The 20,811-nt window shown below is 53.4% G+C and overlaps 6 protein-coding genes across 6 annotated transcripts; 2 read left to right on the top strand and 4 right to left on the bottom strand.

Moving 5' to 3' along the window:
* Nucleotides 1-1,478: 1,478 nt before the first annotated feature.
* PV07_03505 (urea carboxylase) lies at nucleotides 1,479-5,590 on the bottom strand. Its single transcript, XM_016390232.1, has 2 exons — nucleotides 1,830-5,590; nucleotides 1,479-1,772 (listed from the first exon to the last, which is right to left on the bottom strand). Exons 1-2 carry the CDS (start codon nucleotides 5,341-5,343, stop codon nucleotides 1,534-1,536), a joined length of 3,753 nt encoding a protein of 1,250 aa, XP_016252134.1. The 5' UTR covers nucleotides 5,344-5,590; the 3' UTR covers nucleotides 1,479-1,533.
* A 459-nt stretch (nucleotides 5,591-6,049) lies between these two features.
* Nucleotides 6,050-6,871, top strand: PV07_03506 (uncharacterized protein). Its single transcript, XM_016390233.1, has 2 exons — nucleotides 6,050-6,371; nucleotides 6,448-6,871. The coding sequence occupies exons 1-2, from the start codon at nucleotides 6,172-6,174 to the stop codon at nucleotides 6,470-6,472; spliced, it is 225 nt and encodes a 74-aa protein (XP_016252135.1). The 5' UTR covers nucleotides 6,050-6,171; the 3' UTR covers nucleotides 6,473-6,871.
* On the bottom strand, nucleotides 6,681-8,165 carry PV07_03507 (anthranilate phosphoribosyltransferase). Its single transcript, XM_016390234.1, has one exon. It carries the CDS (start codon nucleotides 8,016-8,018, stop codon nucleotides 6,738-6,740), a length of 1,281 nt encoding a protein of 426 aa, XP_016252136.1. The 5' UTR covers nucleotides 8,019-8,165; the 3' UTR covers nucleotides 6,681-6,737.
* Nucleotides 8,166-8,960: 795 nt separating this feature from the next.
* Nucleotides 8,961-12,253, bottom strand: PV07_03508 (uncharacterized protein). Its single transcript, XM_016390235.1, has 2 exons — nucleotides 11,474-12,253; nucleotides 8,961-11,428 (listed from the first exon to the last, which is right to left on the bottom strand). The coding sequence occupies exons 1-2, from the start codon at nucleotides 12,110-12,112 to the stop codon at nucleotides 9,656-9,658; spliced, it is 2,412 nt and encodes an 803-aa protein (XP_016252137.1). The 5' UTR covers nucleotides 12,113-12,253; the 3' UTR covers nucleotides 8,961-9,655.
* Nucleotides 12,254-14,918: 2,665 nt separating this feature from the next.
* PV07_03509 (uncharacterized protein) lies at nucleotides 14,919-16,900 on the bottom strand. The gene is made up of 3 exons (XM_016390236.1): nucleotides 16,505-16,900; nucleotides 16,044-16,383; nucleotides 14,919-15,980 (listed from the first exon to the last, which is right to left on the bottom strand). The coding sequence occupies exons 1-3, from the start codon at nucleotides 16,766-16,768 to the stop codon at nucleotides 15,049-15,051; spliced, it is 1,536 nt and encodes a 511-aa protein (XP_016252138.1). The 5' UTR covers nucleotides 16,769-16,900; the 3' UTR covers nucleotides 14,919-15,048.
* A 473-nt stretch (nucleotides 16,901-17,373) lies between these two features.
* Nucleotides 17,374-20,091, top strand: PV07_03510 (uncharacterized protein). The gene is made up of 3 exons (XM_016390237.1): nucleotides 17,374-18,712; nucleotides 18,828-19,429; nucleotides 19,614-20,091. The coding sequence occupies exons 1-3, from the start codon at nucleotides 17,696-17,698 to the stop codon at nucleotides 19,909-19,911; spliced, it is 1,917 nt and encodes a 638-aa protein (XP_016252139.1). The 5' UTR covers nucleotides 17,374-17,695; the 3' UTR covers nucleotides 19,912-20,091.
* The last annotated feature ends 720 nt before the right edge of the window (nucleotides 20,092-20,811 follow it).

The following is a 20,811-nucleotide window of genomic DNA, read 5'->3' on the forward strand; positions in this document are numbered from 1 at the left end:
TGTGGTCGAAGCACTCAAAGCCGGTGAGGATATTTCAGTGACTCTTGATTCATCCGTCCAGAAACCCAGTCCCTCTCCATTCGAACAAGCTGCAGCGGACAGAGGTTGATGATCACCTTCTTGGTCCCAATAGAGGGGGCTGGGATTCTTCAAAGGGGATTGCGGCAGAATCCAGGTCGAAAACGTTCTTGACGGGGACCACCTGATGTTCGGGGGACGGTATTCACATTTGAGCCCGCGTCGAACGCAGCCTCGACAGCTAGGATGAGTTTCGTCACACTTTCGCCGCCGGCGTCGACACGCAGCGCAGCCTACATCGGATCGTCAGCCAAACCGATGCATAATGAGGTCTCTGTGAGCATGCCTGATCGTGATCGAGAATCGCTGGGCATGTTGGTGTCTTGGAGGTGCAGGGCAGTGTCTGGAGAAGGTGCAGCGAGATCCTTCGACTCCTCGGTCCTGGGTCCTTTCACACCGCAACCACGTGGCGCATTGCCAAAGCTGCCCCAATACTGGATGGGCAACACAAGATGATTGAACGTGCGAGACGCTCACTGCAGATACTCGGTCAGTTGCCAGAGGCCAGTCCTGTCGTGATTCCAGGCAGGACGTGGAAAATGGATACACGACGCTGTTGAGCACCAAGGCGGGACGGGCGACTGGGGACTCGGGGCGGCCGCTCCACTGACAGCGACGATGCTAAAGCCTGCAGTCTAGGTCCCTCAAGTCCCTCAGGTGAAGGCGATACTCTCCAGCGCGGCACCCATCAGTGACTGAACTTACAGTACCGAGGACAGTTCTAGGCCGAAGGTTGGCGCGCCCCCACCACTGTTCCAACCCCTCCAACCTTGTGCCACCAGCAGACAAATCCACAACAAAGTGAAGGTTCAATGCAATAGCTTCGAAAACGGCTGAAGAATCATGGAATCTGTGGGCCGAAAGAGAAGACTAGGTCTGTTTGGGGCGCGTCTTGATCCTCACATCAAAGTCGGAACTGCGAGACGGAGCTCTACTGATAAGAACTTCTGGGTGGGGAGACTCGTTTAGTGGGATGGAGCAGTCACCGGTGGAAGTCGGGTCAACCATCCAGCTGGCTAAGATAGATGTCCTGCTTTGACCCTTGATGATGGCCGTGAGACAAGATTTCTGCCATTGGGTCGACAAACGGCGCGGTATCGCCTCTAGCTCGACCATCTTGACTGCGTCGCCTACCCACACTACAAAATGCATTCATATGCAGCTATTAGCCGTCGTCACCCTCCGTCTTTGCACCGCCTTTCGTTGCAATATCCAGAATCTTCCCGATGGAGAATGAGACAGGCATGGTGGTGGAGTGGAGCGCGAGTTCAACAGCAGCAGGGACGCCCATATCAATGCTCGTCCTTCCGGGTGAGCAATGTTGATCAGACGCCATACTTCCCCCAAGCCAGCACTCTTGCCCGCAGCGCCCTCCTTGGAAAGCTCCTTACATTGCGTCCCATCCCAATTTCGACGGGATTTTCGCCGTCTCTGGCAGCATCTATGCTATGAGCCTTATGGCAACTTCTGCAGCAGCACGAGCACGTCTCCTGTTTCCACCCGCTCCCCGGGCTCCCGCGAGATGTTCGCCACCTTGTACTCGGCAGCTCCCGAGGGCGCATGTACCGCAATCTCCATTTTCATGGCCTCGAGCACGACAACCGTCCTGTTGGCTGGGATGATATCCCCGACCGAGACCTCTACCTTCCACACGCTTGAAATCATCGTGGCTGGGACTTCGACCAAGGCCGCATCTGATGATGAGCCGTTGTCAGCCGCGGGGCATGCACTCAGTGGCGGGCTGGACTTACCTGGCACCATCGAAGCTCTGCATTTCTTCTCCTTCTCCTTGGCCTCTGCTGCCCGGTCGACGTCGGCCTTCCACTCCGCAAACAGCACCCTCTCCAAAGCCAACTCTCGCTCGGTGCACTCTTCCTGAACCTTCTTCATACGTGCCACCTCTTCGCGTGTTTGCTCAATCAATGCGTTGTACGCAGCCATATCAAAATCTGACTGCTCGATCTGGATGTGGTATCGACCGGCCTTGAACGCATTGATGGCCGCATCAAACTCGGCTCGGTTCACCGAGTGGAATATCACCTGATCAAATGCTTCGAACAACCACGGCCGTTCAGGAGTGAAGCCGGGTTTCTGACCATACGTGTCCCAGCAGATGCCCGGGATGGTCGCGCCCCAGAGCTGATACCCGCCAGGCGAGTCATTTGGATAGATGGAGGATGTCCCCCCACCGGTCCCGAGACAGCCGGCTTTGGTGAACGTCCGTGACGGATTGGTCTTCGGTACCACCAATCGACGCCTCGGGTCGACCTGGACATAAATGGGGAGTCCCATCATCCAACCAACGGCATTGATCAGAAGTGGAATCTCAAAATACGACTCCTTGACCTGTTCTCTCGTCTTCAGTCCGTTGCTCCGCCGGATAAAATCTATACTATCGGGCAAGTAGGCTGCTTTGGATCTCTGACTCAGCATGTATCTCTCGTTCGTCTCTTGACATTCTTTAGCGTCGAAGACCCCAGGCAGGTGGATGATCCGGCTAGGGATCCGCGACGCTCTCACATCGGGCACTGCCTTGTTCAACGCAAGGATTGTTTGCACCACGGTGTCTTGAGTGGTTTGGTGCGGATCAAAGTGGACCAGAAGCGAACAATTTTCCGCTACCGGGTGCTTGCCCAATCCCAACGGTGGATCGTTGCGGATAGTATTTGCCACGTGTTGTATTCTGGCTCGTATACCCAGGTCAAACGTCCCCGGACCAAAGAGACAGGATATGGCTCTCTCGCCGGCCTGGCGGAGGACAACCCGAGGCCGATCCTTTTCACCCTGAACAGTGGCGAGAATCCCATCCCCATACTTTGTAGGTCTTTGCGGGCAGAGAAGACCCGCAATCAGCGCCTCCTCCGTCTTGCGAGCCACTCCAGATTTGACTTGGGATCGAATGGACGATACGAATTCGCCGAGCTTTTGCTCTTGCAACAGTGTCTGGGCCCAGGTCGCTGGGACAAATGTGAGCGAGTCCCCCGGTCGCAGTTGACCCAACTTCCACAGATCCGATCCCCCAACGACCTGGGTAACGATGAATCCCGTCTGGTTTGGTCCGTCTACTGGAAGAATGATGCCCGAATCACCTGTGAAGCTCACACTCCCCACCGTGCACCCAAACCCCACCATGTTGGAGGGATGACTCCCTCCCTCGCCACCGTCCCGTCGACCCCACGTAGGCGGCGGTCCCTCGAGACGGATTCCCGTTCGGCTTGAGTTGTAGGACACTTTGTAAGTCGCCGTGTAAAGGTGTTCCTGCCCCTTGGTGGTAAGGAACTCGTTCGAAAACCAAGGTCCAGGGAGTGCAGCAATCTGCCATTCGTGACTGAACTCGGGGATCGCTGAGCGATCGAGCTCAAAGGGCCGGGGGGGTGCACTGGTCGCCACACCGGAATCGATAAAGAGGAAATCTCCTGCTAGGAGTCGTCGTCCTTGGTAGCCACCCCACTCCAGTGATGGCGTCGTGCTCTTTGATCCCAGGTATGTCGCCACGTTGGGAAGCCCGCCCCGAATGCCTAGATACGCGCGTGCTCCCACGGGAGTTTGGCCAATCTGAATCTCAGTGTTCGCCGGAATGGCATGCGACGCCCATAGCGAAGCGGGTCGTCCATTAATCTTAAAGCTGAACGGAGCACCACAGAGAGCAATGACGGCGCCGGCATGAAATTTAATTTTCGGGCCTAGCAGTGTGATCTCAAGACCTTCGACGCCTTCTTCGTTGCCAACCAAGATATTGGCCGCGCGGAACGAGAGAGAGTCCATGGGGCCAGCAGTGGGAACTCCATTTGGCACTCCAACTCGGCCGGGCCAGTCTTGAACGGTGGTAGCCGTACCTGGTTCGAGAATCTCGATGGCGGACGCCTTGTACTCGAACCGAGTGTCTAGTAGGTCTGTCGTCGTGCGTCCGGTCACAAAGTCACCGCAGTTCAAGACTTGAATCAGGAAGTCAAGGTTGGTGGGTGGACCTTGCAGCTTCGTCTGGGTCAACGTGGCAACCATCTTTTCGACGGCGTGGTCTCGATTCTGCGAATGTACAAGCACCTTCGCAAGCAGAGGGTCAAAGAGGGACGATACAAATGAACCCGTCCCGATCCAGGTGTCGGTGCGGATACCCTGGCCCGTAGGGAAATGCACATTCTGGAACAGTCCAGGTGCCGGTTGATAGTTCTTTGCTGGATTTTCCGCGTACACTCTGACCTCGATCGCGTGCCCTTTAGGCCCCTCACGGGAAAAGGAGGACATGGCGCCGGCCGAAAGTCCGCCTCGTCCTCGCAGCTCCTCTTCGGCCTGTAGCAGCATCAATTCCACCAGGTCGATGTCGTAGCACAATTCAGTGATGCCGTGTTCGACTTGTAGCCGAGTGTTGACCTCTAAGAAGTAGAACTCTCCCGACACATCATCGACCAGATACTCGATAGTGCCGGCGGACTTGTACTTGACGGATTTTGCCAGGGCGCAGGACGCACTCTCGAGCCGCTTTCTCAAGGACGGGTTTTTCAGCACATAAGGGCTGGGCGCCTCCTCAATAACCTTCTGATGCCGCCGCTGAACCGAGCACTCACGCTCCCCGAAGAACAACACATCTCCCTGGCCGTTGCCGAAGACTTGGGCTTCGATGTGGCGGCCTGACTCGACGAATTTCTCAATGAAGAAGCCGTCGTTTTGGAACAGCGCCTGGCCGCGACTTTTCACCACGTCGACGGCCCTGCGGAGCTCGTCCACGTGTCGGCAGACCTGCAGGCCCATGCCTCCTCCTCCTGCCGTCGCTTTCACCATGACCGGGTAGCCTATCTCGATTGCAGCGCGCCGGGCTTGGTCGAAGCCGGCGAGTATCGGCGTTCCAGGCACAACTGGCACCTTGGCTCGCACGGCCAGTTCTCTCGCGCGGTCCTTCAAGCCAAAATCACGCAAAGTCGTGGCACTGGGCCCGATGAACAGGATTCCGGCCGCGTGCAATGCTGCGGCAAAGTCGCTGTTCTCGCTGAGGAAGCCATAGCCAGGTAGGACTCCCTGCACGCCATTCCGCTGACATATCCGGACAATCTCCTCGGTGCTCAGGTACCCTTGAGATCCGTGTCCTTCGAGCAGAAACGACTCGTCGGCGGCCCGCACGTGGGGTGAGTCTGCATCGTCGACGACATATACTGCCAGCGCTCGGATGCCCAGTTTCTTGCATGTTGCAATTAAACGCACAGCGATTTCTCCACGGTTAGCAACCAGGACTCGGGTCAGATCTCGACAAGGCCTTTCGACTGATCCCATGGCGACCCAGCTTGGCTCGTCCTAGGAGCCAATGCTCCTCTTCGGAGTGAATACTTGAGGGATTTGTTCTTGGTGCTTTTGCCAGCTACATGTACGCAGTCTAACGCGGTGCAGACGCAGCCGGGAAGAAGAAGTCGCGTGGCACAGCTAACCCCTTGGGGAAGACACCATGCTCGTCACCGGGTTTTCCATTGGGACGAAGAATTAGACGCACTGGTCCATTAGTATTTCTAAAGCTCGTTTTCTCGAGGCGTGACAAAATTGTCCCCATCTTCACAAATCTGCCATGAAATTCTTGGCCGGGCGAATCGAGTTGCCGAAAGGGGACAGGAGGCAGTAGGCCAACCTCACTCGGTGCATAAACTCAAGTGCTTACCCACTTTTCAGTGTGGCTCGATGTTGAACATAGATAAGGGCTCCAATCTAGCCGGGAACCAGAATCACAACACCCAAGTTTTTCAGGTAGCTTGGATGAATTCATCTGATCTGTATCGATTTCGGAAGATTCGACCCTTAGACATATCATCTTTGGGTTGGTGAATATAGACGTAGATCGGTTGCGACACCAAGTTGATTTGGAGGTGAAGTCTTGGAGCCCCATCACGTAAGCAAGGCTGGGAGCGGCGGTGCCATCACGTGATCCTTCCGCGCCGCAACTCTTTTCGCTCTAAAAGTCACTTCCGCCTTCTGCAATTATATTTTGTCACGCACACGCCTCTTCGAACACCACTCTCCTCAACTTAAGAAACCCAGCATCCTGCCACCCACGACTCATCCGCTGCCTCCCTGCATTAACACCAAACCTGCGCACTCGGCCGACCGCAAAAAATGTCTTCCGGACAAGCCTACCAACTGCCCACCCAATCCAGCGGCTTCGCAACTGGTTACGCCGCAGGCGAATCCTCCGCCGGACCGGCCGTCCAGTACGTGTGCGGCGAGTGCAACACGAAAGTGAGTCTGGGAAGAGGCGACGTCATCCGATGCAGCATGTGCGGGCACAGAGTGCTTTACAAGGAGAGAACGAAGCGGTAAGTGATGCGACCCTCGACCAGAAAAGTGCTCGATGGACATGGGTGGACTTGTTGCTGATGGGCGAGATTACAGGATGGTGCAGTTTGAGGCTCGATGAACGATCATGATCCATGTCCTGCCGACAGATACGAACCATGCCGCGGCCGCGACGTTACCGACGACACAGACGCAATGAAAAATGGGGTTTCTTGATTATGGTTCTCTGCATAGCACAGGCGTTGTTAGGATGGTTCTGTAAGCAGGCGGCAAAGCGGAACGGGCCCATAAATCAGTACAAGAAGATACACAATGAGGAATTCCCAACATGAGCAATCCAGACAAGATAAGATTCAAATGGCATTGTACTTTTGGGGACCTCCATTCTATGCCCTGTTGGTGAACTCTATGAACTTTTCGAACTCTTTCAGGGCTCTTCCGCTTTCTATGCACCATCTAGCCTTCTTTACGCCTTCCTTCCATCTTCCCCCAGCCGGCCCTCGCTCCGTGATGACTTCACCACTTTCACAGCTATCAGCATCACAGACACCGCTCACGACCAACAATGCCGCGATATTCATCAGCACAAAGTGCAATATTGGGTCATCGGGAGGTCTCTCGTTGCGCAGAATGCTCATCAGCACGGCGGCATTTTGCCTCGGTAGCCCTCCACCTCCCACCTGGGACAGTGGGTGCGTAGGCAAACCAAAGTCGGCGGGCTCAAGCTCGAACCTCTCCACCTTCGAAATGTATTTGGGTGGCGCCTCATCGTCACTGGTTTCGTCATCCTCCTCTTCATCCCGACTGCCCCTATACTCTGGATTCTCCGTCTCTCTCAGCAACCAGCAATTGGTTTTGCCCGCGCAACTGATCTCGTCGAGATCTTCCTGCCCGCAAACCACAAGTGCCTTGGTCGCACCAGACAATTGCAGCGCCTGCGCAAAGACGGGGCCCAGCTCCTGGTAGGCGACACCTACCACCCGAGCTTCAATATGCGCCTCCACGGGGTTGGCAAGCGGGCCCATTAGATTGAAGATTGTCCTCAGTCCAAGTTCCCTCCGTACGGTCGCCGCATATTTCATTCCGGGATGGAAATTCGGCGCATAGAGGAAGGTGTAATTCGTATGCTCGTACGCCTCCGGCAACAGCGCCGCACTCAGCGCTTCTATCCTGGGCGGCTTGGGCAGAATCGCATTCAGCACATCCGCCGACCCAGACATGGAGGTCTGCGCCCGATTCCCGTGCTTGGCCATCATCAACATCGGCGACGCAATGATCGACGCCGTAGTCGAGATGTTGAACGTCGAATGCGAATCTCCACCTGTCCCCACGATATCGCACAGTCCGCCCCTGTAGGTCCCCAGGGCTATACTCCCGCGCTTCCTCTTCCGCACGACTTCTCTCAATTTCTGCTTGTCCACCTGCACCGCCGCGTCGCGCATGCTCGCCGCGCACCTTGCAATCACATCCGGATGTCGATCCTTGCCCGTCGAGTGCAGGAGCGTGAGCAGGGCGGCCAGCTGCGTGGGGTTCAATTGGTTGTCGAACGTGCGGGAGAAGGCCAGCGCAATGTCTTCGGCCTTGACGCTGTTGTCCTGAGGTGCCGGGGCGGACAGCTTTTTCAGCAGCGGGGCGATCGAGACGTACTTGGGCGGAGAGTCGGCCATGGTTCGCGACGCCCACGCTGTGGGAAGGAACTAAGGGTTGAAACTATTGTTTGGCTGGAATCTCACAGCCAGAGCTGTAAGAACTGCGAGCTGGATACAAGAGGTGCTTTGCTGCGCGGGATTGTGAGTCAAGGGCGCATGTGGTTGCGGGGCACAAAATGCTGCTACTCGAGCTTTGCTGTGGAGAAACTGCGACATCATTCGAGACCCCTGATTGCTTGGCAGGGCAAGCGACTCAGCCTCGTTCAGCCTTGTCAAGATTCGGTACAGAGCATTGTCTTCCCAGCATGAATAGTATTTACGGAGTCCTTGGTCAAGCCTCGGCGCGTTACATGGGAGTGCGGAGATCTGCAGACGAGCAAGGCATTGTCTACCCGTTCAGCTCGTTTAATTTGTGAGTCCGCAGGCGCAAGTATGCGACATTTGCCGCGGAGGCCTCGGGAGATCGGTGAACGGGGTCTGCCAGGGCTACGCATCTGCTAGTGGAATGCAATGGGTATTACCTATCAGTCGGTAAAATTGAATTGGTGAGGAAATTGCTTGTGCTATCTCTATCAATACGTGGTCAGGGCAGACTTTTAACCTTTCACACACGTTCGACATAGCGACTCAATTCGCAGAATCCAGTATCGATACATGTGAAGACGATGGGCACGCTCAGCCCAGACCCAGAACAGATTGTCACCCTCCGCACCAGCGGCAGATTCGCCATCATAACGCTCAACAACCCACAGAAGCTGAATGCCATGAGGCAACAAGACACATTTCGCCTATCCTGTCTCTTACGGCAGGTCGCGGACATGCCCGAAATCACAGTGACAATCGTCACCGGCAAAGGACGCTTCTTCTGCGCTGGGGGCGATGTGACAGCTCGACGCCCCGGGATGGACAGCGACCACGCCAAAGAGGCACATGAGCTGCGCGACCAGGTTCTGCGCAGCTTCGTGGCCAACACATTCGACGCCACCTATTCCTTCAGCACGCATCCCAAGATCTTAGTTGTCGGGCTCAATGGGCCGGTCGTCGGGCTCCACGCGGGCCTTGTAGGCTTTGCCGACTTCGTGTACGCAGCGCCTCACACTTACCTTCTCGCTCCGTTCACGAGTCTGGGCCTGGTTGCCGAAGGCGGCGCTAGTGTTGGCCTCGTCCAACGGCTTGGTTTGCCTCTGGCCAACGAAGCACTCCTCACATCACGCAAGATACCCTGCGCGAAGCTCCTCCAGTGCGGATTCGTCAACAAGGTATTCCGCGCGAAGGACGAGTCTGACTCGGATGGCTTTCTGGAGCAACTGCTCGACGAAGTAAATGAAAAGTTTGCTGCGCACTTGAACCAGGAAAGCATACTGAGGATCAAGGCCTTGATCCGCCGGCCTATCGTGGACAAAACTGAGGCTCAGATTCTTCGAGAAGTCGCCGATGGCATGCAAAGATTCGTCGATGGCGCGCCTCAGATGGAATTCAAGAGGATTGCGGAGGGGCGGAAGAGACACAAGCTTTGAAGCCTGAGACTCGATATCAGTGGTCTCAACTCAGCGTTCATCAGCGGCAAGGATTCACTAGACGCTACAGACGCACGGCGAAATTCCCCTGAGGCCACAGCTTGGCATCAGAAGTCGTGAGCCCAGAACCTTCATCGATCACAGTTCTTTCGGCCCCGATGTTTCGTCCCCATGAGCCTGCCACTGAGACAGAAACACGTCAAGTTCCTTGCGAAAGCCGCGAGCTAGGCCGTCTGGTATGCCTTGTTGTATCGCTAATCTGTAAAGGTCGGACTTGATATTTTCCATGGCCCTTAGATCATCCGAACTCCACATCTGGGTCAAGACGGTTTCGTACGCGCTCTCAACGAGCTGTCTCTGCAGGGGGATCTTTGTCCTTTCAACCCTCCATTTGAAGAAGTGCTCCATGATGGTGTCGTCCTCTCCTGGCTCGACAAGGAAGCTGCGTGGTTTGGCCGATTCCATTGATATGTCAAAATTAGCTGAAGTTGAGGTCGGATAGATTTGTCTAGGATCCACCGTTCTCTGGATAGATAGCACTTCCTCAGAGGGATAGTGTATTGGTGCTCCGCAAAGCGAGGACGTGTGCAAATGTAGGTCCATTTGCGGCTGACCGACCATTATCTGGCCTGGCAGCGAGCCATAACTAGCAGGCTCTTGATGGCGGAAGCGATCACATTCTCCGGGATCTGACATGCGCCCGCGAGAGAGGCTCATATCGGACAGGAGGTCGATCTCTGATGGAGTAATTGCACCGAGTTGTGATAAGCATGAAAAGAATCTGTTTCGTGAAAATGGCAAGTCGTCAAAATTCGGGTTGAAGCTGATAGAAGGAGGAATCGAGCGCTCGGTCGAGGGCAGAATGTTGAACTTTAGAAATGCAGCCTCGAGTTTTGAAGGTAAGATGTCCTCAGGGGCGCCGTCGCCTCCGATCGAGTCCAAAATGCGCATGCAGTCGTAATACTTCTCTAACCTGCTTCTCTGTGGTCTTTGCATCTCTGGCATGACGTCTTGAAGATGGACAAGCATAATAGGAAGCAGCAGAGTGACTCCCCTGGGAGTCATATGTGTTCCCATCTCGAGGTTCTTGATGGATATTGCAACATGTGCCACCTCGTCTGCAGCGTCACGTAGTTTCATCTGCGACAACTGTTGATATGTCGGGGGCAGCATGCCGGCCGTTTCCGAGACCTGGGGTCTGTGAAGCGCAATCATTGCTGAGAGGAAGAGCAGTTTCAGGTGTGCTCGATGCATGGCAATGACATTGGAAGTCTTCATGAATGCAGAATCTGTAGGGTCGCGAAGGTCAAATTTTCCGCTGTTGGACAGGCCACGATACCATTCTTGAAGTTGACGGTCGAGCTCCAAAATCTCAAATGCATTGGCGCTGGACTGCCTTGGGACAAGGATCGTCATCATTCGACTTTCTGACTCGTACCGGAGACTCGAATATCGTGCTTGCAGGATCTCGTTTATGGATACACAGAGTTTCGCCTTTTCGATGCAGAGTGTTGCTAGACGAATCCTGCTCCTCTGGTTATCGACGAAATGCCACTCTTCGAGCATACGGGACACAGCAGGGGAGAAATCCTGCATCTCGAAATCGTCCAGTTCAAGCAAAGGTAGATGGCGATGTCGCGCCCCGAGTTGCGGCGGAGTCCAAGTCATGAGCGCAACAAACTGATCGCGCATGAAACAACACCACCACAATCTCTTGAGCATTCGATGCTGCTTTGTGCCACAAGAATCGAGATGCAGATCCAGGCCTAGATCCTGGGCAAGGGTTACAGCAACCCGAATCCAAAACTTTCGATCTTTATGTGTTTCTCGTGCATCGTACCAGTACGTCATCAACAGAAAGGCTTGTACAAGCGAAACTCGATCCCTTTCACAGTCCAAGTCATAGAGTAACTTCCACGATTAGCATCGGCGCATGCGTGGGGATCGGGGACTTACCCGCGCTCTTTCGAAGAATGCGCTTCTTGCGAGCTTTCTTGACTTGAAGCCTAGTTCCCTCAAGACTTGCATGTCGACATGGGCAGCTCCAGAGCACATGACCGCATAGAAGAGTAATAAGCTGACTTTGCCCCCTGTATCATCTTTGAGCATCGGGGCCAAGAAGCTTTCGACATCGAGTAGAGGGAGCAAAGGGTAGCTGAATAAGAAGTAACTGCGCAAGAGTTCGTTCCGACAGTTGGTATTTGGTATGTCGAAGACGCCCTTATGCTCCAAGTAAGCCGTATCTTCGGGACTTAGGCCACCGACCAGAGGGCTGATGAAGTTCGGTAATCTGATTGTGGGTGACGCTGTTGATGCAGATATAGAAGTCTCGCGGAGCATTGTATCATGACCGCTCTCGCGATGGGCGGTTAGGCGATTCGGAGAGCTGGATTTCGTACTACGTCGCTTTTCTGACCGCGCGGGCTTACTCTTGCCGGGCACGCATTCAATCGCATCAAGACGACAGTTGGTACAAGTGGAACCATGAATCCTCCTATCACATCGGATCTTTCTACTCTGGCAATGTCTGCAAGCCTGAGTTGTCCGCTTGAAGGCCGGTGCAGGTGGCTGGGATCGGGATTGACAGGGCAGCATTTTGGCGACTCCCTGGCTGACCGAGGGGAGAGAAGGGTGAATCGTCCTTATTCCAGCCTCGGAGTCAGGTTATGCTCGGCAGAAATAGCAGGTGCGCATAAGGCATTAGTGTCTGATATGATGATTGTAAAGACCACCAGTTTGAGGCGAGGTTCAAAACTGCGTTGATAGTGGAGGCTCCATAAGAATGCCCCGCAATAATCACGACATCAATCCCACACCCACAGCAAAGGAGGTAGCGAAGACAGGCGGCGAGGTCGGTGCAACGTCTCCTGCAGCACTCCGCACGAGGCTGAACTACGCCTTATGGGGAAGGTATCTGCGCCGCCCGCCGCGGAGGCCTCGGTGGAAATGCCTCAGCCTTGTATGGAGTACTCTTCGACCCCCACATATTCCTCGGTGAAGCATTCACTCAATGGCTCTGCGAGGCAGATGCTCCGCCTTAGCTCTAGTCTTCTCCATGTTTCGAGGCTATCTTTGCCGCACAGCCGAAATGGATGCTGGAATTGCCAGCCGCGGCTTTGGAGAGATGCAGATTCCTTCTCGAGCAGAACTGTTTCGTGAGCAGACTTTTGCCAATCTACCAGAGCTGATTTCGGTTTGGCATCCTGCCCCCCAATGTGCATCTAGATACTTAGACCGACTGATGACTCGTCTCTTTGTGTTTAACTCTCACAAACAGCTTCCCTAGAGACCGATACGATGCCTTACCTGGCGGAGGAACAATATCCGATTCCGGGAACAGATCTGCTAACATGGATGTTTGACCACCGCGTTCCATACGATGAAGACAAGCCGGTATGAATCAAGGCCACTGGCTCTGACCTTGTTCGTGGAAGTTCAACCAGCCTGCTCACAGTTTGTCACAGATATATATCGATGCATCGAACCCGTCGCGATCGGTATCATGTCGACAGGCTCGCAAGATGGTCCGTGAGCTTGCGGCCGGTCTCCGTGGGGTCGGCTTGAAGAAAGGGGATTGTATCTGTGTCATGTCTTTCAATGATGTATGTTTTGCTGTGTGGTTTGTTTTTGTCCTATCATTCAGCCATTTGTCACTTCAAATTGTGGCTACCAAGTGGTTTGAAATCGTAACAGCTACTAAAAACAAGCTGCAGATCTATTATTCTATGGCTTTCCTCGGGATAATAGCTGCTGGAGGGATCTTCTCTGGGGTAAATCCTTCGTATACCGTCTTTGAACTGGCCCATGCCATTCGTACTGCAGACATCACGCACCTGATCGTCGAGCCTGAATTTCTTCCCAAAGCTTTGCGTGCGGCAAAAGAATGCTCGCTTCCTGCGTCGAACGTCTTCGCCTTCGACGTTCTGAATCAGGGCATCCCACAACATCTGGGTGCTCAAAGTTGGACCGCGCTGATGCGAAGCGGGCAGATGGATTGGGAACGGTTTGATGACGAAAAACGCAGCAAGGAGACCATCGCCGCCAGACTGTTCAGCAGCGGGACAACGGGTATGCCGAAAGCTTTGGACATATCGGTTTGGAATCTTGTGGGTTGACTGCGTCCGTTCTGTTACAAAGCCATTGATACTGATCAGCCTCCAGGTGGCCCAACACATTGTGGTAATGGAGGTTAGACCTCGGCCCTACGAGGTTAGCACGAGAAATCATCCCCGGGCCGTGATGCTGATCATGCTCAGGTCCGACGTCTCATCTCCAATCCTCTTTTCCATGTGTCACAAGTGCCGCGAGTTCATACCAGCGCGATAAAAGCTGGGATACCAACACACGTTATGCGTCGCTTCGAGCTTGAGACGTGGCTTTCCAATATTTCGAGGTACAACATCACCGAGGTGAACATTGTTCCTATGATGGTCATAAGCCTTCTGACATCCGGCCATCTCGACTCTGGCAAATACTCGTTGCAGACACTTCGAAATGCGTGGTCTGGCTCCGCACCGCTCGACAAGAGCCTTCAGTTTCGCTTCAAGAAGTATTTGCGGCCAGACACACCCTTCAATCAAGCCTGGGGAATGAGTGAAACCACATGCCTGGCGATGTGGTTCTACTACCCGGAGCAGGACTCGACCGGAAGCGTTGGGAGACTGTTGCCCAACTGTGACGCAAAGGTTATCGACGAAGATGGCAATGATGTCACTGAAGTCAAGGGGCCTGATGGACAGAATGTCAGAGGTGAACTGTGCATACGCGGCCCCATCATTGTGAAGGGATATTACAAGAATGAAGAAGCGAATAGACGAGACTGGGATCAAGATGGTTACTTCCACACAGGAGACATTGCTTACTGCGATTCGGATACAAAGAAGTGGTATATCGTTGACCGCAAGAAGGTGTGTCTCTATCGTGATTGTTCCCTCCTGGCGTTGGCATTTGGGACAAGGAAGTGGCTAATCCCTACGGTGGCAGGAACTCATCAAAGTTCGCGGGTTCCAAGTTGCTCCCGCCGAACTCGAGGCTGTACTCCTCCTGCACCCTAACATTGTGGACTGCGCGGTCATTGGCGTACAGGCGGCTATCGACGAGTCCGAGCTGCCGCGAGCATACGTTGTGATACGACCAGGCACGACCGTTACAGAGGCCGAAATCAGAGAGTTCACCAAAGACAAGTTAGCACGGTACAAGCAGCTCGACGGCGGTATAAGATTTATAGACAAGGTGCCCAGAAACGCGAACGGTAAGATTCAGAAAGTCGAATTGAGGGACCTGGTCAAGAGGGAAATGGGTGCTAGGCTGTGACGGTGGTACACTGTAAATGGTTGGCTGTCTTTGTTTCAGAAATTCAACTTTTTCAAGACAAGAATAGAATCATTGGTAGAATATAGATGTTGTCTTTACCGAAATAGCAGCCTAACCTCTGATTTTGTTCTAGGAGACTCTGTGGACCACGGAAACGCTCCTTTAAACTCTGACAATTACTTTCAGTATCCCAGCTTCCGCCCGACAATCTTCTCAGCCTAATACACATATCTGAACTGCTTGTTCTTCCTATCAGTCAAATCATCGTTGTAGGCATGTTCAAAAGCTTCCGTCATTCCACTTTCGTCTCGTTTCGAGTTTTCGAATTTGCAGACGTATCGATATATAACGGCTAAAACCACCGCTGCCGCAAGTCCGGCGACAGTGACCGCAAAGGCCGGAGCGTAGACAGGAGCGTCTTTCTTCTTGAACAGCAGTGGCCCCGTAAAGTTGCCAAGGCACCAAGCAATGAATAAACCAGCTGCTGTAACGCTGCGCTTCGTGTACCCGGCTGTATTGGCGATCTGCAGACCCAAGAGGATAGCATATCCACCGCCGAAAGCAGGGAGTATCTCGATGGCGAACAAGAGGCCACCGTTCGCGGACCGAGGTAACTTCCATAGAAGCAAGCAGCTCAACATGGTGGTGCAGACGCAGATGACGAAGAGGTAGATCCGAATTCCTTTGATTCGGTATGCCAGATAACAGACAAGCAGCTCGATTGTCCCGGACACGAATCCAGCAGGGACGACCAGCAGGAGGGAATTGAGTGTGGAGTAGCCGAAGCTGTGGACAATGATGGGGGCCATCGTTGAGTTCGCTCCATTGGCAAAGAACATGAGGAAGGTGGTGAAGAAGAGTAACACAAATCTGACATCTGTCAAAGCATCGAAGACCTGAGATGGCTTGAAGTGGATGTTTCGAACACCAGCATTGTTGACTCTGAGTCGTGCAACAGCAATATAACGCTCCCGTTCTGTGAAGTGTTTGGCGCGAATGGGGTCCGGTGGCAGGAAGTATACTACAAAAATGGATAGCAATGTCGTAACACCGCCGGCGAATAGATACATGTACTGCCAGGAGTGCAGAGAGCCTCCTGTGATGTGTCCTAGGCCATAGTTGATGAGCGGTGAGACTATGGAGATGTAGCCTGGATGAATTGGAACATTAGCTGGGCCAACCTTTTGATACTCCTTCAGTGGGTAGGACAAACCGGTACAACTGTACCAAGCTCCCATCCTCAAAGCTTGTTCATCCTTCTTGTACCAACCACCAACGACGAGCATGAAAATTGGCGAAATCCCGGCCTCGATCACACCTAGGAAGAACCGCTGTGTGTAGAAGCTACCGTATGTTTTGCAAGCAGCGCTGCACATGACGGTGACACCCCAGATGAATGTGATGCCTGCAGCGACCCGCTCAATGGGCCACCGCTGGGCCATCATAATAGCAGGATAAGCGCCCACGATGAAGCCAAGGTAGAAGATAGAAGAGGAGAAAACAAAGCGGTTGCCAATGTCGAGATCGAGGTCCTTTTCAAGTCCAAACAGCGCCTATCATAATAGCAATTAGTGAGTGGTAGACTGCTGGAGTTGTAAACAGCTTACTGCTTGCGCCTGGACAGAGTATTAGTCCGATGTAACTGAATCAAGGCCATTCAAATGAGTGTCTTACCAGCATTGCTTTGTCATAGAACTGAATCCCGTATACTAGGCAAAGGACTGGTAACAACCGCCGATCGATCTTGTGGACTAGCTTTTTCTCTTCTTGCGTGGTCCAATAGTCATCTCCGCCGACAGCAGCGATGACTTTCAGTGCTTCGTCGCCGTGGACGGTGTCAATAGCTGAGGGTTTCTGGTACTTGTCCGCGACTAACTCCGTTGAATGGGGAACTGTCTTTGGGTCGTCCACATGGTGAACGTCCGTCTTGTCGGCCATGCTTCAGTGTAGTGAGATGGAAGTTCTTTCCGAGACAGTTATAATCGAGTGAAGGTGTGCATATATCCAGGAGGAGAAGAAAGGGTCGACAGTGCACAATTATATATCCCTAAGGATAACAGCCGTCGAACACTTTGTCCCATGAGATGCCGAGGGCTCGAAGCATCCAGCCCACCAGAGAGCGGATGCCTCCTTGATGTCTTTCCCCAATGCAGAACGCCCAGCGCTCAATTGTAGTGTTTTGTGGAGAGATGCCTGGGGAAGAGAATGGCTCATCTTGCGAGGCTTCTGCTGATTTGGTGGGCCAAAGACGCCATGTGTGCGGCGCTAATCTGGTCCTGGTGGCGCTGTTGCTTTCGCAGAAGACCGAGGACTCCTCGGACTTCGTCTCCATCCATACTTAACGACCGGCTTTTAACTTTTCCATGGTCAGACACGAACATTTGCGGGATCCAGCGATTGCAAGGAGTGCAGCGAAAGTGGCCGCTTTATGGCATCCTCCGTATAAAACTATGCTAACTGGAGGGGGTAAAGCGCGATATAAACCGCAATGAGGTCATGAAGGCGGCACGACGAGCTCCCTGAGCTATCTTGACCGCCTCAAAGCTTGGAGCTTCTACAGAATGAAATCTGTCGATGTCGACCATGGTACACATCCAACTGAACACACCAGGAGATCAATCTCCAGGGTGGCATTGGGCTGTGCCTTGCCCTTTCTCACAAATATCCGGGGAGATGGCTAGGTATTTGTAGCATCCCCTGAGTCAAGACGGCTCTCAAACCGATACCCCTCTTTCTCACCCCGGATCGGATGCAAGGGTATTCGAACACTTTGGATCCTGACAGACTCTGTTAGCAGCAGGCGATCCGAGCCGCAGAACTTTGATATCATATCTACCTAGTTTGAGATAACTTGCTGGATGAACAATGGAGAACAATGAACAAGCCACAAGCCCCGAGGGAGCGTCAAGGGTGTCAACACGAGACACATCTCGTGTGCTCTCCAGAGACTACGCTGAGCAGGACCTGTCGAGGTCACCGTCCCAGCATCAGTCTCGTGCGAGGTACACCGAATTCAATTTTGGCCCTGCGACACTGCGTCATCGCATCAGCAGCCTAGGAACGAGTCCGAATCCAAGCCCTGCCCCAGCACGGGCTTGGGGGAGAGATTATGCCGATTCCAGCAGAAGATCTGTTGCCATTGCTGCGCCTTCAACACGGGGGGATGCCACTGATACTGCATCCCGCAAATTCTCGCTGGCAGGCCCACCAGCCTTGGATACTTTGGCCGCCAACCAGCCATACATTGATCCGGGATATACACAACTTAATCCTGCCTATGACCAGCCAGTGAATGTCCGGCCAGTATGGGGGCTGGCCAAACCTTTGCCTCGTGTGCTGAGACCTGGCATGGTTCCAGCGAAGGACGAGCTTGAACAAGAAGTCCAAGAAGAAGAAAGAGAGGTCTCTCAGCCACTGATGGCAGATGTTGAAGCTGGCAGAATCGAACCCTCTCTTAGGCTGGACAAGGTATCCTCCCAGCTGGACAGCATCCGACGGGAGAGGGAAATATCTTTATACCGGTCCTACCAAAACCAGTACCAAGAGTCGCCGGCGTTTTCGCCCTTTGGTGTCGGTCGAAGAACTTCAGACGCACCAACTGAAACATTCCACACTCGGATTCGACCAGAAGATACGATCGAGGAAGAAGTAGGCTCCGATTCACAGCAGGCAGAACAACTCGAGCCGCCGGAGCTGTCATTGCCCGAAGCAGTGGCAAATGTGAAACAAGCAAAGGAGGAAGAGGAAATACAAGACCTGCCCTACCAAGATGCAGTTCCTCTGGCCACTTACCAGGCCGAAGACGAAGAGGTCCACAACCTGCATACGTATTGGTCGATTATCCGCCTGCGCTTTCGTGAGCCGTTGGCCGAGCTCCTAGCAGTACGTCAACCTTCCATTATTATCTTCCTCCCCTACTCGTCGATGCTGCTTTGAAACTGCTGAAGATAAGAAACTCACAGACTACATGCTGACACTGGATTCCACTTCTTCACAGATCATGGTTCAGTACACGCTCGGGTTCAGCGCCAACCTGTCAATGACTGTCTCGCGTGGCACAGCTGGGGCCAACGATACAGGAACCTGGGCATGGGGTCTTGCGACTATGATCGCCATCTATATCGCTGGCGGGATATCCGGCGCTCACCTGAACCCGGCAATATCCCTCATGCTCTACATCTATCGGGGATTCCCCTTGCGCAAAATGCCTGCCTATGTCGCCGCACAAATGCTGGGTGCTTTCCTTGCAGCTTTGATTGCCTTCAGTATCTTCCGACCCGGCCTCAACGCTCTAGAGCTAAGTTTGGCCCAAGAGCAAAAACATCTGCTGCTGGAATCGACGTCGACTGAAAGCTTGGCTTCAGCTTCAGCTTCAGCTTTACCACATGCCTCGTCCGCATCAACGGTGGTATTATCGAATTTCCTCACCTTCCCACGCGCCATTTGGGTCGATAGCGGGACAGCATACCTTGCCGAACTCATGGGGACGGCTATCCTGACTGTCTCGGTGCTTGCTCTGGGCGATGACACCAATGCTCCTCCTGGGGCTGGAATGAATGCCTTCATAGTCGGCCTCTTGGTTACCGTCCTCGGCATGGCGTAAGTACTCAGTTTTCTCTCTCCATTTCCATCCTGTCCGGCCTTTTCTGGTTTGACGATGTCTTCCTCTCGATCGAGAAACCACTCCGGTCAATTGAAAATCGAGATAATGGGGGAGTTGGATCAAGAGGGACGAGCACACCTGGCCTCACGAGCTAACCTGTTCACGCACTTCCCATTACAGATTCGGCTACATCACCGGTCTGGCCATGAACCCAGCCCGCGACTTCGGTCCCCGCCTCGCCATGCTCGTCCTCGGCTACGGCAACCTCAAAACTCTCTTCGCAGACGGCTACTGGCTCAAGGTGGCATGGTTAGGGCCCATTACCGGTGCAATTTTGGGGGGTTTCCTTTACGACGCGGCAATCTTCGTTGGCGGCGAAAGTCCCGTGAACTATCCCACGAGACGGATTCGACGAGCTGCGCGGAAGTGGAGGAAGCGTTGGAAGGCGAGGATGAACTTTAGACGTACAAAACGGTGAAGTTTGTACGAGGAGGAGTGGAACTTTGTGAACCGGATTTACATTGAGATAAGGGTCCATTCGTTGACGAACAGACATGCTGAAGAATGTATAATCTGGTGCTGTTGTTATTACTCGGGAAAAGATGTTGTAGGCGTCAAAACGGTACTGGAGTTTGGAGGCTGTTATGTCCCAATCCCGAACAAGGATCATCTGCCTCAGCTTGGCATTTAACGAGGTTGAGGTGGATTGCGGAGTCCTATCATTTCAGTTGCTATAGTCAAAATCAACTTGCGCATCGATTCGAGCCACCCTCTTATTGGAGATTTGCACGGCAGACAACTCAAGGCCCTGTTGCTACTTACCGGTAGAGACCTACATTTCCCGCTGACCGGTGCCCTCAACTTTCAGAAAGAAAATATCTTCTTGAGGTACGAGGTACTTCAATAAACGTGGTCGGCATGGTTTACAACGTCGTATCGAGCGAATTCAAAGGTCGTACTAGGGACAGTGTGTACAGTGCAACACGGGCTGTAGGCGGTTGCACCTTTGCGGACACAATCTATCATCTAGATCCCATTTTTCGATCTATTTAGCAATGATAGAGGTTTCATCGAGATAAGCGTTGGTTATCAACCAGCAAATCACGGGTTCCACGTTATAGACAGTACAAGCGCCTTCGCCCATCCAAAAGCGGAGCGCTGCTGGCATTTATGATGGCGGTAATGTGTGCCTGGTGAATCCCACATCAAGCTAAAGACTGCCAACAAATCATGACGGTCTGTATCACCATCCCAGACGCAGAATGTGCGAGTAGACATGGATTGAATCGCTCCCTTGTTGATTCACTGGTTGAAGGACTGGTCCCGCCTATTCGCCAGGATCATCACGGAACTGTGTTGACGATGGCGTCATGGTTCT

The sequence above is a fragment of the Cladophialophora immunda genome (assembly GCF_000835495.1).
Source record: "Cladophialophora immunda strain CBS 83496 unplaced genomic scaffold supercont1.2, whole genome shotgun sequence".
In the NCBI taxonomy this organism is placed as follows: domain Eukaryota; kingdom Fungi; phylum Ascomycota; class Eurotiomycetes; order Chaetothyriales; family Herpotrichiellaceae; genus Cladophialophora; species Cladophialophora immunda.